Source organism: Staurois parvus, unplaced genomic scaffold, assembly GCF_062004578.1.
Source record: "Staurois parvus isolate SC_StPar_1 unplaced genomic scaffold, SC_StPar_1.0 ptg000548l, whole genome shotgun sequence".
Lineage (NCBI taxonomy): Eukaryota > Metazoa > Chordata > Amphibia > Anura > Ranidae > Staurois > Staurois parvus.
The window spans coordinates 4,824,305-4,843,723 of record NW_028318344.1 but is presented as its reverse complement, the minus strand read 5'-3'; the positions used below and the strand labels follow the sequence as shown (position 1 = coordinate 4,843,723).

Below are 19,419 nucleotides of genomic sequence, written 5' to 3'. Positions count from 1 at the left end.
TCAGGTTTCCCAGAAGACTATGGGGAGGGAGGGGGGAGAACAACTTCCACTTCCTATCACCTTAGGCTATTGCACAGGAAGTGGGAGTGGGTACCTGTTAAATTTGGCTACCCTCTCCCCAAAAGTGCCAATCCTTAACAGGAAGTGGGGGACAAAGCCTTAAAGCACAATGGTGCAGCTCCGCTTTAAGTCCTGTGATCAATTCCCTAGAAGACTTCAACCACTGAAACCCTGTATGCAGTCCCAAAAACAATACATAATGGTTTGCCACTTGGCATGTCAAAATAATGTCTCTCAGCAGTCCCCTCCATGAATATCCTTCTTTTATATTCCCTTATTGATTTTGCACTTCTGTCTCTTTGATGTTACTCAGCACATCAACAACGTTCCAAGAAATGCAGAGTCACAGCAGCATAAGAACCCCTGAAGCTTTAGCTCATGGAGAAATTTAGATAGACATGAAAACTTAAAATTTTAATAGATTTTAGCTTTCACCTCTCCATAGGCCATGTGCATCAGTATGCTATGCTGTTCACATTTCTGGGGCTGCAGAAAACCTGGTGTTCTGTAACTTCCTGATCCCATAGGGACGGCATTATGCATGTCCAAGGACCTCAGAATTATGCAGTAACTATGCCGTGCCCCGATAACATTTTATTGACTTTCATCATTCATCCTCATAGCAGCTGATGCATTAAAAGATTTTACAGAATGATTATTATCAACAGGCTGTGGTTTGGTTCGTAGGTAGTATGACAGCTTTGCTCAAACTATCTGCTGACATGGCAGAATGATGAAACTTAAAGCAAATGTGCATTTTGCCTTTGTAGGGTTTCTTTAAAGCTTGACCCAGCTGTACAAATTCTTTAATTTCTCTGTTGTTCCATTCAGCCACTGGAAGCAATAAAAGGAAGCTCTATGTAAAGTCAGAGTAACTGTAATTGGTGCTTGGAGAGGATTGTCTCTCCACCCCCATATGATAGTGTTGGATTTATCACCAATCTGTAGCACTGTCACATGAGGGAGAAAGGCATAAAGCAAACCTGTTGCATTGCCCTGCATAGGTAAAATACAGGTTTGCTTTAAGGTAAACAAAGTGGACTTATACATCTTGCTTTCTCACTTTCTATATGCATTCCAAATTATCAATATCATCACTATTGTTACATGTATTATTATGATTACTACCATCATTTTTTTTTTGCAACAACTTTTATTTACAGGGTGCAGGTGTCATGTCAGTATATCTGTTCACAAAGCGGTATGCCGAGGAAGAGATGTATCGTCCTCATCCAGCTTTCTATCGCCCCCGACTCAGCGACTGTTCAGACTACTCAGGCCAGTTTCTCCACCCCGAGGTGTGGCACCGTGGCCGAAGTCCATCTGACATTTCCAGTGATGTCTCAATCCAGATGACCCAGAACTATCCACCAGCCATCAAGTACCCAGACCACATACACATATCAACATCCCCCTGCTAAAAGCAAAATCAGTGGTAAACTTTTTGGAAGATCTAAACATCTCCTTAGGATACAGTTCTCTATAAAGATGACACAGCTTGGCCTGTTCAACTAGAGACAGAGTACTGTGGAGCTAAAACTATGAACCTTTACTTCCAAATGTCTGGAAATTTCCAGCCCCTGTACCTGGAAATCAGTTCTTTTGACTTTGGCCTCTTTTTAGTTTTATTATTTTAACTTTACTATTGTTACGTTGGCAATTATTTCCAGACTATTTTGGTGATATGATTTAGCCATATCTTGTTTTAATCTCTTTTTAGCTTATGTTATATTTTTTTCAGAAACTAGATTCATTTATTTGATTATTTTATCATCTTCCTTATTCATTTCTTCTATAAAAAGAAATCTTAGTACCTTGATGAAGATTTATACTCACTCTTGATTTTTTGGCTTTGCGAAAAATTCTTTCTTAACTCTGCAGTGAAAAATATGGACAATGGAAAAAGTACATGAACAAAATCTTTTTCTTCCACTGCAAGCTTTATCTTAATGTAATATTTACCAGACTCTAAAAGAAGAAAAATGCTAGCGATAAAATCTCTCCAGCAAGACTGATAAAATGAAGAACAAAAGAAATGTCATCATAAAAAAATTAATTGCAAAAGGAGAAATATTTTACTGGTTTCAGGAAGACACAATGGTGTCCAAAAACTGAAAAAAAGACTTTCATGCTTAAATTGTCTATTGTGTCATCCTCTCAACAGGTTGACAATTTTTTGGATGTGATCCAAAGTCTGACATATATTATAATTTTTTGCGTTCACTGTGCAGCCTGAAGTTATAGACAGTTGTCCCCCATGAATGTTGCTTTCCATTAATATCTTATTTTTATGGGAAAGGAAAACTAAAAGCCATAGAGTAGTGAAGTATGATAAATTATTTTATTTTATAAATAAATATGCATCCTATTTTAGAATGCACTAAACATGCTGTCTGCAGGCACAGTTATCTGATTGAACTATCCAGGTTAAATGTTCTTTTCAATAGTTTTATTATCGATTTAGAACATTTTGTTTTATTTTTGTGTTATTTTGTTAGCTTTCAGAGTATACAGAAGACTTTAAAATAGGAGACTAACCTCAATGTCCTTGCTTAATTTTGTGCAGGGGAAAGTATAAAGTGCATGCAATTATGTTTTACTACATTGCACAATTTGTGGGGATTTTGAGGATTCATTACTAGACCTCTGTTGTCCCCTGTATAAATGTCCATTGGCCTTTGATGCTGTGCCTTCAGTGACATCATGCCAAACTCTTAAAATGTCACACATACTGGACCATACCACCAAACTCTTGTATTCTGAGGATGCTGACACTGCAGAAGGATTGATAGGATATATAAAGGTTTACAAATTGAAAACTAAGGAATAAAATGTTACTCTAGGACAGGGTTCTCCAAATTTTCAAAGCAAAGGGCCAGTTTACTGCCCTTCAAACTTTAGGCCGGACTGTGGCCAGTGGTAGTAGAAAATGCCCTGGCATCGGTGGGAGTAAACAATGCCATAGACTTGCTGGTCAGGTGGGAGTAAAAAAATGACATCATTGGTGCCAGTGGGAGAATTAGTTCCCCATCTCTGGTGTCCTTGGGAGTAATATTAACCACATTGTTGGTGTCAATGGAAGGAATAGTGCTTTGTCTTTGTTATCAATGGAAGTAATAGTGCCCCAAGGGCAGATAAAAGGCAAGCACATCCAGGCCACAGTTTGGAGACCCCTGCTCTAACATATAGTCAATCATTGCACAACACAAATGGTTCTGACCGAGCTATGTGACAGTCTAATAGTATATAGTGTACAATGCACAACTGATCACAACAGAGCACTGAAACATTGAATGGATGGACTAGATGCTGTTTTTGAAGAGCATTGCTGTTCATTTGACATGCTATAATCACTAGGTGTGGGCCCTAACCAAACACACTAGTAAGCACATCCAAACGGTGCTAGTTAGGTTACAAGGTTACCAATTTGAAATAACCACAATTAGGAGGAAAAATTAAATACCCAGTCAAAGGTAGCCACACAGTCCAATCACATAGCAAATAAATATGCATCAGATACTAAGAAAACAATAATACAGTTGAGAAATCCAAAAACAAATCCCCATCCATAAAACACCTAAAATAGACAGGAAACCTCAGTCATAACCTCAGGATTTTTCTTGCTTTTAAGGGGTATTTGCCTTCCTTTGGATCAGCTGTCTCTGTAGGGTTCTGTATATGCAGGTTCTCAATTTATTCATGTTTTAATGTATTTCTATTGGTTAAACTCAATGGACTTTTTCAACCTAGCTAACTATGTAACGATAACAATCATCAGTCAATTCATAATCAACATCTAGGATTGAGACAGTCAACCATAAAACATGATATAATGGTCTAATTAGAAGTGTATAGTAGCACAATATTCCCATTAGATCTATACTACAGGGCCAGTTACTCGGTTTGGACAATAAACAAGTATAACTCAAACTAATGAGTATCAAAATATCTAACAATTTACATTGAAGAACAAGCATATAAGAGCTGGAGTCACTATTGTTATAAAACATATTTTATAGCTACATGCCAAGCTGAAACTCTCAAAAGACAGCAAAGTGAGAGTGTGTCAAACAAAAATATATAAACAGTCAAAGAAAAAAAATTAAGAAAAATATAGATGCAAAAGGAAGGAAAAACAATAAAACCCAGTCTGGTCACTGGGGAAAAAATCAAAGGCCCAAAGAAGAGAATGACAGTTAGGGTACAAATATTGTGGATGTGATTTGCTTTGTTAGATCATTTGAGCAAAATTTAGATGTGCAGGTAGGCTGAAAAAGAGGTCATTTGTTGGAAAGGATGGTTCTACATGAATGGTGAAAAGGCATTCTGTAAAAGCAGAAAAACAGTAGAAAGATAACATATTTCTACAAATACACCAAGAGCTTGCATTTTCAGTTTGTTACATTCCAACAAAAAGATATTACCTTTCCTTGAAGCTTTAAATATGAACCCCAAGCAAACAGTTTAACAAACATGTTAAACAACATATACAGAAGCTGTTTTACATGTCAAAGTATTTGTATTTCTGTCCATACAGTTCTGACATTCACACAGGACATCCTGTTGGATCGACCCACTTTCTGTGGTGTCCTCTTTTCACCTACATACTGTGTGGATAGTTAAAGAGCAGCAAGCTGATGAAGTCATCCCTTTGCTTACCCCTTCTATCATCATGTTTCTTATCAGCACATTTTGCATGCAGTACACCTGATGGCTCCCATTCCTGCTCCTCTTTCTCCCCATCTGAGTGCTGCTGTATCAGGGATTGCAGGAAGATGATACCAATGATCTAAAACATTGCAAGAGGATGATACCAATGCTCTAAAAACAAAATAATAATGTATTAATGAATACAGAGCTGCATTAATGTGTGCATTTTATATCTGCCTGGAGTTCAGCTTTAATCAGTATCTAACACAGTAATATTCCCATGCTTATACTGAAACATTTATACCAGAAAATATAAAGGGAACATAAGAGAGTACAGTAACTTCTTTTAAGTTATGAAATAAGAAGCAACCAAAGCAACTTTCATGGGGATTTCTGAAGTCATATAAGAGAGAATGGCTGACACAGTGGACATAAAACACTTAAAAAACACAGAAAAGAGACTTATAAAAAAAGTCAGCTTGTCAAGCTGCATCTACTTCCCATGTTGCACTATCCACACTAACACATTCTGACGTGTTGGTTTAATGTATAGAAAAATAATGTATAGCCTAATGTAGTTCATTTTACTGCTGTGGTTTTCACAGGGACTCGGGAAGGCTTGGCTTGCATTTTGCCCATCGTATATACCTTTCATCCATGGAAGACATTTTGTTTCTGCAGTGAGCAGACTATAATGGTGTCTAAAGAGCACTGAAATGTACATAGATAGTTGATATGTATCAATGCAATGTAAGAAATTGAACCTGACCTATAGATATGAAATAATGACCTGTCTGGAAGTCTTTACCAGATATAGATAATGACACTATAACTATATATTTTACTATTGAAGTATATGGCCTTAAGCATTATAGTTGGCACTTAAAGCTCAACTGAAGTCAAGACATTTGGACAGAATAGAGAATGATTAACCCTCTGCCAGGCTTTATGGCTGTCAGTCTTCCTTTTAGGGAGATTTCCCTTTACATCTTGTGACCACACAATACTTGAGAGGGATCACACTGATGGAGACACATGGATACATAAATAATATAATTGACAGAAATTTGAACCTTTCTCCACTCTGCAGGAAATGCTGAAATTGCTGTCTGTTACCCTGTCATAGAGTCTCTACTTCCTGCCCCGGTACCAAACAGACAGTTCTTTCTCCATTAAGGCCACAGGCAGTAATAAACCCTGGCAGATGCTTCCTCATTCTATTTAAATAAAATGTTTGCCTATAGTTGGGCTTTTTAAGGACCAAGACATCTAAAGCACAAGTTGGTTTATATATAACTGTTGTAAATATGATTTTCAGAAACACCTTTATGAAATGGTTTGAGAAGTCAAATTAAGAAATCAAAATAAGAACTATTATCACGGGTTTTTTTTTTTTCATTTTCTATCCACAACAGATTTCCTGTTGCATAAGAATGAATGGAATTGAGAGTTTTAATTTCCCCTAAATTTTGGTAAAACTTGAGAGATTCCAGTAAATTTCACAATTTTGGTTTTGAGTCAATGGAGAGAACAAAATTAAGTTGGTTGGAAGATCCTTTCAGCTACTGTATCTTGAACTTGCTGTTGTTTTAAAATGGGGTCCCTAACTAGTCTAATTACTTTACGTGTTTCTCACAGAATGAAACAACATATAGTGAAAAAGTGACGTAATTAAATTTAAAGTACTCCTTCAACCACCTTACCCCAGAGTGTTACTCGAGCTTGATATTATATGTAACAAGCGTAAACCGAAGCACCACTCAGGGTAGCTGTTTTTATCTACACATCGATCCTCCCACTATTTATTAACCCAAAAGTGCTATACTCACAGCACTTATGCATTTGTGGATATCAGATTTTGGCTGCAGGAATGCACACAAATTGAGTACTATCTGTACCTCAATTTGTTTAAAAGCCATTCAGGAGAGACATCTAATAGACCCCTGATGCCTTCATAAAGAGATCTGGTCTTGTAAAATATACTATTACATATTGACTTGTCAGCCCCTTTGTGTCCCCAACATACACACACATACACATTTGCACACATACATGCACTCAGGACAGGTAAACAGCGATCACATACTGGATATTCCAGTGCACACCTCTGAGAAAGGAATAGTTCCAGGACCAGTATTTATTGTTAACCAAAAACTAATGAACTGAAATTTTTGAAAACATCTCCTATGTAAGCATCATTATCAAGGCTTGACATATTTAGTACCCATTTATTCAACAGCATCCCTTTTTTTTCAATTTTGCAAAAGAAAAAAATTGTATGCACTAAAATTAATTTTAGTGTATTTTTTACTAAAAATGTAGGTTTCCAAAAAAAAAACCCTACCCGGAAATGCAAATCATGTGTATATACGTGATTTTGCCCAGCAGTGCTGCCCTGTAGCAGTACTTCTCCTATAGGGCAGAGGGCAAGTGGTTACACCCCGCAACAGATCACATAACGCAGTGCGATTGCCAGAAATCGCATCACATGGATGAGAACACCCATGCGATGCGATTCAGGTGTGGGTAAAAAAATGGTCTTGCGCCTTTTTGGTGCGAATGCGATGCAATTTGAGTTATACAAAATGTAAGGCTCAAATCTCACTGCACAGACATCACATGAAATTCACACAGGAAGAAGAGGAAAATGAAGGAGGTGCCAACTGAGTGTAGTAGATTAGTATACAATTTAATGACAGGAAAAAAAAAGATGGACACCAGGCTGCTACACAGACCAGGAAGCTCCACGCCGAACCAACGTGGAACGCACCAGTGGAAGTGACGTCATCGGAAGAGAGATACACACCGGATCACAGAGATACACAGGCTACACGCTGTTTCAGCATGGAGCTTCCTGGTCTGTGTAGCAGCCTGATGTCCATCTTCACTTCTATGGCACCCTGGGATCATGGCTGGTGGTTCCTGCAGGACAGAGAGGAGCGGCTCCCCATGGAATTACAAATAAGCCCTGTTTTATATTTACTCCTGTGAGTGTTTTTATCCCTATCATTAAATAGTATACTAAACTACTACACTCAGTTGGCGCCTACTTCATTTTCCTCTTCTTCCATTATCTAGAGCTGGCAACACTCTAAAGGATGACAGCCACTATCTGACCCTCAGCATTCAATGGACTTACATTAATCCATGGACCCTCATAGTCATGGCTTTGTATAGTGCCCTCACAGTCATTTGACTACTATGGTTTATTGTTATTTTTATTCTGGATAACACATTTGTGTGTGTCAGTATCACACTGTCTTGTTAATTCGCACATAAGTGTGGTGTCCCATTCAGCATTAGTGTGAACCCGGTCTAAAACATGCATTTTAACTTGCAATACATTTTAAATGCTCATTTTAAATGCAGCTTTTTGTTGCATGTTTTTCTGAGGGGAAATGTATTGCTAAAGAGGATAAATAAAGTTATTTCTTTTTTCTAAGCAAATTTCATCTATTTTTGAAAGTTTTCCCTTTTTCTGGTAAGCAAAATTGATATTTGCATAAAAAAAATCTATGAGTGCCTATTAATACTGATGCAGTGCAAAACTCACAGGTTTCTATACGGTACCCCCACCACATCAAACTCGCACCCCATTCAAGCGAACTGCTGCGGGTGTGTATGTTAACGACGCTCCAAAATTGGTTTGCAAAATGCAGTTCGATTTGCAGAATAGGATTGCATGGGTGTTCACAACCATGTGATCCAATTCTGGTGCGGACAAAAAAAGTTATCTGCACGATTCTAGTGTGAATGCAGTGTGATTTGAGCCATACAAATTGAATGGCTCAAATTGCACCTCACAGAAATTGCATGTGATTTGCACAGGAATGTGGTGTGATTCCTGTGTGAATCACATGCAATGTGCAGTGTGAACTGGCACTTCTGGCTAAATCATTTTGCTTATCCCTACTGTCGAGTTAATGAGTTACCCCATACCACCATTAATCTCAATCAGCCCAACATGGGGAAAAACATAAAACGTGTGCCAAGGCAGTTTTGGAAAACAGTATTTTCTGTGATAAAATACTGCTTATATTTCCATTGGATATATCTGCTGGCAACATGTGTTCAAATTAAATGTTCTGGCCACTCTATCTACTCAACAAGTAATAATTAAGTAGCTATGGAAACACATTATTCAGTATCAGCAATCCCACTGAAGCTGGATCCTGGTTGAGAAATTGTCAATGTCAACCTGTAAAGGAAGAATGTGATACTTAACTTTTGGGCAGGTGATGTATCAAACCTTTGCCCTCTTACAGAGCCCTTGGCACTGCTGCTATCTAACAATGTGGATGTGCTGGATAATACACTGCTCAAAAAAATTAAAGGAACACTTTGAAAACACATCTCAGTGGGGAAAAATATTATGCTGGATATCTATACTGATATGGACTGGGTAATGTGTTAAGAACGTAAAGATGCCCCATCGTTTGATGGAAATGAAAATTATCAATCTACAGAGGACTGAATTCAAAGACACCCCAAAAATGAAAATGATGCAGCAGGCTAGTCCATTTTGCTGAAATTTCATTGCGGCAACTCAAAATGGTATTCAGTAGTTTGTATGGCCCCTACATGCCTGTATGTATGCCTGACAATGTCGGGGCATGCTCCTAATGAGACAATGGATGGTGTCCTGGGGTATTTCCTCCCAGATCTTGACCAGGGCATCACTGAGCTCCTGGACAGTCTGAGGTGCAACCTGCTGGTGGCGGATGATATCCTAAAACATGATATCCTAGAGGTATTCAATTGGATTTAGGTCAGGCGAGCGTGGGGGCCATTCAATGGTATTAATTCCTTCATCCTCCAGGAACTGCCTGCATACTCTCGCCACATGAGGCAACGCATTATCGTGCACCAGGAGGGACCCAGGACCCACTGCACCAGTGTAGGGTCTAACAATGGGACCAAAAATTTCATCCCAATACCTAATGGCAGTCAGGGTGCCATTGTGTAGCCTGTAGAGGTCTGTGCGTCCCTCCATGCATATGCCTCCCCAGACCATCACTGACCCAACACCAAAACGGTTATGTTGAATAATGTTACAGGCAGTATAACATTGTTCATGGCTTCTCCAGACCCTTTCGCATCTGTCATATGTGCTCAGGGTGAACCTGCTTTCATCTGTGAAAAGCACAGGGCGCCAGTGGCAGACTGGCCAATTCTGGTGTTCAATGGCAAATGCCAATCGAGCTCTATGTTACCGTGCAGTGAGCACAGTGTCCATTAGAAGATGTCAGGCCCTCAGGCCACCCTCATGAAGTCTGTTTCTGATTGTTTGGTCAGAGAAATTCACACCAGTGGCCTGCTGGAGGTAATTTTGTAGGGCTCTGGCAGTGCTCGTCCCGCTCCTCCTTGCATAAAGGAGCAGATACCCTGTTCAGCTCTCCTAGAGTTACTGCCTGTCTCCTGGAATCTCCTCCATGCTCTTGAGACTGTGCTGGGAGACACAGCAAACCTTCTGGCAATGGCACGCATTCATGTGCCATCCTGGAGGAGTTGGACTACCTGTGCAACCTCTGTAAGGTTCATGTATTGCCTCATGCTACCAGTAGTGACACTGACCCTAGCCGAATGCAAAACTAGTGAAAAACAGTCAGAAAAGATGAGCAGGAAAAAGAAATGTCACTGGGCTCCACTTGTAAAGCCATTTCTGCTTTGGGGGTTGTGTTATTGTTGCCCATCTAGTGCTCACGTTGTTCATTTCATTAACACCAAAGCAGCTGAAACGTAACAACCCCCTCTGCTACTTAACTGACCAGATCAATATCTCAGGAGTTTAATTGACTTGATGCTGTACTCTGATTAAAAAGTGTTCCTTTAATTTTTTTGAGCAGTGTATATGCTCTGCTGTGTTAATGTTGCAGCTGGTGGGATGAATTGCAGGGAATAGCAGTAGTGCCCAGAGCTCTTCAAGAAAGCAGAGATTTGACACACTATTGGTGGGAAAGGTAAGTATTATAGTTTTTTAATTCGAAATAGTCTTTGAGGATGTCAGTTACCAGAAAACCGCTAACTAACACATTAGATGTGCTTCCATTACTTGGTAAAAGTTATTCTGGGCAGACCTCTAGACATGCTTTCACCAGTTAAAAAATGTATGTGCTCACCTTCATGCCTGACTTATGTAACTCAACTTGTGTTTTAGGTCTGGTGGCCCTTTCATTTTCTTATGATATTCAGCTGGCAAATAAAAGAAGCCAGTGTTCACTACAGTGTCATAATATGCCTTGTATGGTCAGTAAAGACCTCTAGATATATCATTATTAATAATATAAACCTCTCCTTACTAATAAAGGATATTATATTTTTTGCTAGAGTTTAGATTTAAGCTGAGCTTTCATAGCCTATCATTTGTTAAAGGAATGAGTGGAAATGTAATATTAAAAAGCTATCCCCACTAAAATGACAGAACATAAGTAATGTATAATGCATACCTCTAACTGACCAAGAAGATTGCCTAAATTTCATTGCAATAACTGTTATGATTATTACGTAGCACATGTCTTGTCAATTGTAAAAACATTTTTCAAGAAAGTTTACTGAGATTTGAAATGCACAAACTGTTCAGTTCAATGGGTTATGTTAATGCTGTGTCCTGACACAAAAAGGTTTGAAATTACCACTTATGTTTCCATGTGCCTACCAGTAGTTATTTACCACACACATACAGTACTCGTCGCTATATGAACACATTATGTTCATGAGTACAGTATGTTCATAGAGGAAAAAATAACAATAAGAACCCATTCACACATGTGCACAAATTAAACTGCATAACTGCAATACTCATTAACAAGAAACAGGTCCTTGCATTGTGGCATTTAAACACACCTACTCAGTGCACCACACTATATGTGTGTCTTTGCGCACTGAAAAGTTAATGATCTGTACATTGTGGTGTGTTGGCTTTAAAACAATTCATTCATGTGTTAATGTGTTCTGCCAGCCCATTTAAAATGAATGGGCTATCTAAAGGTTGTGTTACAGCACATATGTTAATGTCTGTGCTGAAATGCAACACATCCTGTGAATGGGCCCTAAAAGTTACATTGGAGTTAATAAGCTAGTTATATTTTCACATTCTGAAGTTTATTAATAAGCAATAAGTCAAGGATATGTAGTTACCCAGGGTGAGTGGTCAATCCCATTTTTAGTGTTTTTTATTTTAGTGTGGCCAAAAACATAAATGATTAATTGGTTTATGAGTTCGGTGCACTTTTTACATTGCTTTTTGAGTTAATAAAGGGTAATTGTACGTTTATCTACAAAAGAGGAGCAGAGGAGGGAAGAATGAATGGACTGACTAAATGATGCTTAATGGCTTTATCTGGTATGTCCAGATATGACAAGTATTTGCAAGATTTGTACCATTACCAACCATTGCTTGGTAAAACCAAGTATTGAAAGGTTAACACTTACAATAAGGAGCAACTGGTAAAATCAGGTACACTCAGCATGGATTCCAGAGATTTGAAAATTTGCATCAAATGCACTGATCTCTGCTGAAAATATGCAAACATTGCCTTTACTCCATGGTCTGATCCTTTAACTGGCATTGATTTACTAAAGGAGCAGGAAGGAGTAGAAACTGTTCATTTCACAAAGTGAATGCTTACATTGCAAATTCTATCTTGTTTGTAAAGTATATGCTGACTCATCTTGATAAGTAAGGTAAAGTATTGTTCCCTTCAATCATTCATTCACGTACAAAAAAAAATCCTGTTCATTTCTACATTTTTGGTTGTTCAAAATGAATTTTGCTTTACTTTTTTTTTTCTTAAATTAATGAGGACAAAGCACCAGATATTCTTTTTCTTTTCAGGTGGTTGCATGCTAAGTAATGTGTGTGTGGAAGTTTTCAAGGTATTTATTACATCATAGAGATTATTGTACTCCCCTTAACAATTCATTCATCCGCTTTTCTCATCAGAAGGAAGACATTTTGTACAAGGACAGCATGTATTTACTGGTGCCCGTGTTATTCTTGGCTGTTCTCACAAATGTCTGACACAGATTAGCACCCATTTGGATGCGTAGATATAAAAGCTCTCCACTCTAAGCCGTTCCTCCTCACTGCCACTTCAAACCCTGGTGCCATCTCTGCTCACAAAGTGCTAAGAAGAAATCCACCACACACTGCATGGATCACTGGTGTCCCCATTTATTCGGAGGGGTATCCACAAGCTTAAAATTGACAGCTCCCATCAAGGAGCGCTCCTCTACTGAGTTTCACTCACATAGAGAGCTTTATGACTAAGTTCTATGGGTGAAACGCATTAACCTCCCTAACGGTATTCCCGAGTGTAGCTCGGGGTAAAATGTCAGTACCAAAAGTGGTAACCCCGAGCTACACTCGGGCTTACCATGCGGCGCTGCTCAGGGATTCCCTGCAGCACTTACCTTGTCCTTGGCTCCCACGATGTGTCCCCTGCAGCGTTCCCGGCCATCTCCTCCGGCGGATGCCGGCATCCGCCTCCTGTGTTCCGGTCCCTGTGACGTCGGGACGTACGGGCGCCGGCGGGAAATTTGAAAATTTTAAAAAAATGTCATTTTTTTCAAAACGATTTTACATAGTAAAACATTGCTGTTTCAACCCATTTCACATACATTTTGTCCCTAGTGCTTTGTCCTGTCCCCTGTCTGCATTTTGATTGTTCTTTCTGCCTGGAAACTTAGAAAAGTCCATGGCGTCCAAAAAGTGTCCCTTTAGGTCAAAAGCGGGTTTAGATCAGCTAGAGAACAGCGATAGTAAATCAGAACCACTTGCAGAATTGAGTGATAATGATTCATGGAGAAATTCGTCATCAGACACTGAAAACAATTTTCCGACTTCGCTCAGCGATGTGCGAACTTGGTGCTATATTTCAAATATCAGTGTTTTTGGTTTGATTATATCATTGAATTAAATGTATGATTTAGACATATTTCATATTTAGACAGATTTCAGTGAGTTATTCCTAAAACTTACAGCCTACAATAAAAAAACTACATATTTCCATGCAAAATAATGGTACCTCTTTCAGCACCAAAAATATGAAATAATCATACCGCCAGGGAGGTTAAAGGGGCAGTCCTAGATGAGGGTTGCCAATGCCAAGCTTGTGGATATCCTTCCCAATAATTGTGGACTCCTGTGAATACTCTGGGATTTGGTGGCTTTCTTCTTAGCTAAGATTTGGTCCCTCTGCTTTCTCTCACCTTTATTAAACTTCCTACATTGTTAAAATGTTGCAGTCTGATCATTTGGGGTAGAAAAAAAATGAAAAAATGCTACCTCCTACCTGCAGCAGGCTAGTGACATAATTTCAGCCTAAACAAATATCACTTGCCTGAAGCATGTACTCTCTTTTAATGATATAGGCTAGGTTCACACTAGTGCAGCTGTGATTTGCTTTTCAGTGTGATTCAGCCAAGTTGCTTTTCTGATGCATTGGACTCATTCCTGCTGTTAGCTAACAGGGATGAATCATTGGTTGTTAAAGAGCTGGCACACAGGGATTCCCAGCTGACAGCAGAATGTAAACAAATGAGCCTGTCAGTAAAAATAAAAAATACATAAAAAAAAAAGTCATTGTCCCCATGTTGATTAAGACAAGAGCCTCTTCCTTACAACCCAGACCCGGTACTTGATGAGGTGCAGGAGGGTGTGACTTGATGTAAGTCCATGTCAATCATGATGAACGACGGCTGGCTACCTGCAGAAAAAAATGTCAACCACTGTTACCCTACTGCACCTGCTGTTTGCCACCGCCAAATGACAGCTCCAATTCCCCGCCACTTAAATAAACAAGGGGACAGCATCAATAGCATCACAAGGGATGGGGCCACTCGGTGATGTAATTGACCATATATGGACAATGACCCCACTGGATAACCCCCACTCCTCATTATATCATTGGACAATATGGACATGTCCGTATATGGTCAATGATGCCACTGGTTGGCTCCCTTGTGATGTCATTGATCCTGTAGCCTGCATTCACACATGGGCAGAGGGTAAGCAGATTGTATGCCCAGTGATTGTGAAGCATTTTTTCATCGTGTTTTAAAAGCTTTGTGTAAGCATTTTTGCACATATATTAAGCTTCAGGTGTTTGTTTCCTGGGCTGGGCAGGGAGTGAAGAACAGTTCTAGAGGAGGAGAGGAGTTCTTCAGGCACACAAAGGTGCAAAAATTAATGTATTGTGCATTTACTGGCACTCCAATTGAAGTCTATGGGGCCAAAAAAAAACCCAAATACACTCACAAAAAAGCTCAGGTACTTTTCTGAGGGTTGGGTGTAGAGTGTAGGGCAACTGAGTGTACACGTGTGAACTGGGGCAAATAGAAAGAATGAGATTTTGCATGTTAAGTGTAGTCAGGCATACGGAAGGGAGCTGGAAAATTCTCAAATGTGAGTTGGAACTTAGTTTTGTGATGCAGATACTTTTCATTTATCATAAGACTAGTACCTTTCTATGGTTGTTTGGGGGTGCAGAAGATGATCACAGTTTTCAGAAGTCAGCCAGTAGGATTTACAAGTTTTGGACTGTGAAATCAAAACATAGGGGTTAATGTACTAAAATTGGAGGGTGCAAAATGTGGCGCAGCTGTGCATGGTAGCCAATCAGGATCTAACTTCAGCTTGTTCAATTAAGCTGTGACAAAAAAAAATGGAAGTTGGTTTCTATGCAGAGCTGCATCAGATTTTGCACTCTCCAGTTTTAGTAAATCAATTGCATAGAGCAGGGGTCTCCAAACTTTTTAAACGAAGGGCCAGTTTACTGTCCTTTAGGGGGGCTGGACTATGGCCAGTGGGAGTAGAAAATGCCCCGGCATCAGTGGATGTAAACAATGCCCCATCCTTGGTTTTAATGGGAGGAATAGTGACCCCTTGTATTAGAGGTAGGGACAGTGTTCCATCATTGGTGTCAGTGGGAGGAATGGTGCCCTATCACTAGAATCAATCGATGTAATGTACCCCATCATTGACATCACTGGATGGATCAGTGCACCAGTGTTATTGTCAATAGACAGAATGGTGCCCCAAGGGCCGGATATAGGCAAGCAAAAGGCCACATCCGGCCTACGGGTCACAGTTTGGTGACCACTGCCATAGAGTTTAACATTGTTGACAGATTTTTCTTATTCAAAACTGCACACTTGATCTTCGTTTTCTAGATCATATGGTGATGCCTTTTAAATAAAGGTCTGTTTCTTCTTCTTTAGAACATAAACATTTTCCTAATTTCGTATTGCAGCTAATATTGTTAAGACTTGCCTGCAGAGACAATACGAGTGGTATGATAAAGCATTGCACAGAATGGTGTCATATCCAAACCTTATCCTTGGTAACAGTTATGCTAATGAGAATTCAGGTTCTCCATCCTGGGGCTATCCAGACAGACAAGTTTGGGATTAGTATGTCTGCTACATATAAAACAGCCTGCTCTCAAGAAATGAAATCTGATTATATTTTGTATTATAAACACACCGTGCTCTGGATCCACAAGCGAGACTGCACTGTGAAAATACTGATAACGTTTGATTGTGTTTATGATAAAAAATAATGATGCCTGGAAGCCAGTGCACTCAAAGGAAACTTTTGTTAAACACAAAAACTGTTTTGATTTAGCAGTTTCTATATCATTATTTTTATTATATTTTTGCATTTGTGGCAACACTCACTGATCTGTGAGTACCATGCTCCACATGCATTTCCTACAGGAAAGTACATTATCTGACCTACATAGCTGATGCAATTGGCTGACGATGATACATGGCATCATCATGTGACTTAGATAAAATGTATTTTAAGGATACCAGTGAGGCCAAAGGGAGCACTGTTTGTATCTAAAAGTGATCCGTAATGTAATATCAATGCATTTTCAATAAATTATAAGCTGTGCTGTGTAAAGAGAAACAAAATGCAATAAATAGTAGCTCAATGTCTTACTATATTTCTACTGCTATTCACATATGTGAAAAGAAGTTCATTATGTGCTAACTCTTGCATTTGGTTAAAGTGGAATTCCAGTCAAAACCTTAAAGTGCTAGTAAACTTTCTTTTTTTAAAACCCGCTGAGAGGTAACGTTTTTATAACAGAAGAGACCCCAGAGGTCTCTTCTGTCATAAATGCCCCCCCCCCCCGCCTGTCAGTGGGTAATGGGATCTGAGATGCGTATGCGTGGCTCAGACCACATTTACGGCTCTCTCTGCGTGCTGCTGTGATGTGATGTCACTGCAGCCTGGCCAATCAAGTGGCCGGAGATTTGGAACCTGGGAGGAGGACCGGGTTAACATGAAAGTGCCAGGGACCATGAGGAGCGAGGCAGCCCAGCACTGGAGGGCTCCATTTGTAGGTAAGTCTCTCATCATGCACCAGTATGCAATGCATACTAGTACATTATGGCTTACACCTGCATGGGGCACATTTTTAAAATTTCTGATATAGACTTTACTACCACTTTAAATTTCACACATATTTCTATGAGCCCTTTAATCACCTTTTGTATTATTCATTCTTGCCTGTGTAACTGCTGCTGACCTTTTGTCCTCCGATTCTGTCCTGTTCTGAACTATTCCCTTTCTCTGATGGACAATGTTATAATATCACTGCTGAATCCTACCTCCTTATACTGTTGGACTCTCATCTCTCTTCCTGTACTGTGGCGTAGACATGTCAGATGATTTCTCTTGAATGAAGGTTCAGAACAGTTCTTCCCATCAAGTGTTAATTTTGGCGTCAAATTTCTATTTAGTTTTAGCTATAGTCTTTTGACTGAAATGCCATTTTAGTTTTAATTGCATTTTAGTCACCTGAAATGGTTTCAGTTTTAGTAGTATTTAGTTGACTAAAATCTCCAGTACATTTTATTTGACTAAAATCTAATGGGTTAAGTTCAATTGCAATGCATTAATTAAGCATTTCTCTAGAATTTCCAAACTCATTATATACACCTGGAGTAGAAAAAAAATAATATCATATTATTATTTATGGTATAAAGGTTTGAACAAACCACAGACACAGATTTAGCCATTGTATAGCTCCTAAATTTCAAGAATATTGCTTTTTTGACAGAAGTGTAATGGTAAAATTAAAAACAAAAAAACTCTTTACGTGATGCCACCATGCACAGTTACATGAACTTTAACAGTTCAAGTAACTGAATATAACAAAAAATTTCAGAAGCTACACGCACAGGCACTGCCACTGGCACAGCTTAATAAACCAATACTTGAGCCTATTTCTACAATAAGAATCAGTTTTTACTGTTCGTAGAATATTATTTCAACAGTTCTAATTCTCAGATACGTTCAAAGAAAAAGTGCGCAGTCTACAATGCCATTAGTGTGTGATTTATAACAATCACCACTTTTTATCAACTCCAATCTCTCTCAGCATTGATAATAGAGGTAAATATTATACTAAGACTCCCCTACGGGCACAGGCATTGTGTAGGGCAGCCTTACGCTGAGGTGTGTGGTGTCCTGTTAGTCCATGCTCTGAGGAAGGGATTTTGACTCCCGAAACGTGTTAGCACTTTACCCGAGGATGCATGCTGTCCATGATTGGCACCTTTGACTTCTTGTCTCTGTTTTTATGACCTTTGTGGCTTGTGAGTATGTTTTTGCATCTTTTTAATACATTTTTGGTTGTTGCATTAATGCACAAGTAGAGTGTACCGTTTTGCTTATTTTTTTGCTAGTATCAAGATTCCCCAATCTATCAAGGGCGGCACCTCAGCAAGTGCACAATTCCATTTTGAGTGCAGCAAGAGAGATTTGAGCACCGGTTTCTGGTTACCACCAGACACCTGCACAGCGCCCCCCTATGGAGGGTATTTAGACACATGCCTACTCTGCCTAATTATAAATCTATTATTTACACATATTAATTATACAGGTTCTGTGGCTGATTACGGTGGTAATTAAACTCACTTAGTGCCTTATCTGCAATAAATTAGCCCCAGAACCTGTGTAATTAATATGTGTTCAGTTTTAAAGAGATGAGGTGGCAACCCTATATTGACAGCATATCTATTTGCATTGATTTGTGGACAAAAAACAAAAAAAAGTACTCACTGCTTCATTCCTTGCTATAAGTGCATGCTATTTTTGTGTTGAACAAAATAAACCTGAACATATATTGTTGGTCCTTGAACAAGTAGCCCACCAACACACTGCACAGTCAATTAAATCATATGTGGACAAAGAGGAAGATCCTAACAGTGATAACAGAGAATAGAAGTAATATGGTGGCGGCATTTAAAGAAACCACAGCAGCTGAAGAGGAACCACCCAGCTTTAATAAGGAAGACTCCCTCATGACAGAAAGTGACTCTGAGACTGAGTCTGAAATTGATGATCTGCGGTGAGCAGTTTTTGTTATTATTCTTTTACATGATGACAGTCAATTATCACATGGATATGAGATGATTGATATTGGGGCTGTATGCTCTACTCTACTGGAGTATCTTTGTTGTCTTTCCAAATTATTTGTAATCTCATGTAAAAGTATTCCCATAAGATGTTGAAGGTTAAAATAGAATGGAAATGGAAACGGTAACCTTTTCTATACTTTATGCTTATCTGGCTGTGTTCGTCTTGTTAGGTACCAACAGATCGACATAGACCGGACACTGTGTGTGGTGCATACCTTACAACTTGTAGTCCACATGGTACAGAAGGAGGCAAGTGTTAAGAGAATCCTTGAT

At 39.1% G+C, this 19,419-nt stretch overlaps 1 protein-coding gene across 2 annotated transcripts in view; it reads left to right on the top strand.

Annotated features, from left to right (window-relative positions):
* CACNG7 (calcium voltage-gated channel auxiliary subunit gamma 7) overlaps nucleotides 1-16,661 on the top strand; it is a 151,050-nt gene extending 134,389 nt beyond the window's left edge. For both annotated transcript variants that reach the window (XM_089690974.1, XM_089690975.1), the window contains exon 6: nucleotides 1,224-16,661. In XM_089690974.1, coding sequence (XP_089547100.1) covers nucleotides 1,224-1,481 — 258 coding nt within the window. In that variant the 3' untranslated portion in view covers nucleotides 1,482-16,661. The remainder of the gene's footprint in view (nucleotides 1-1,223) is intronic.
* Nucleotides 16,662-19,419: the final 2,758 nt, after the last annotated feature.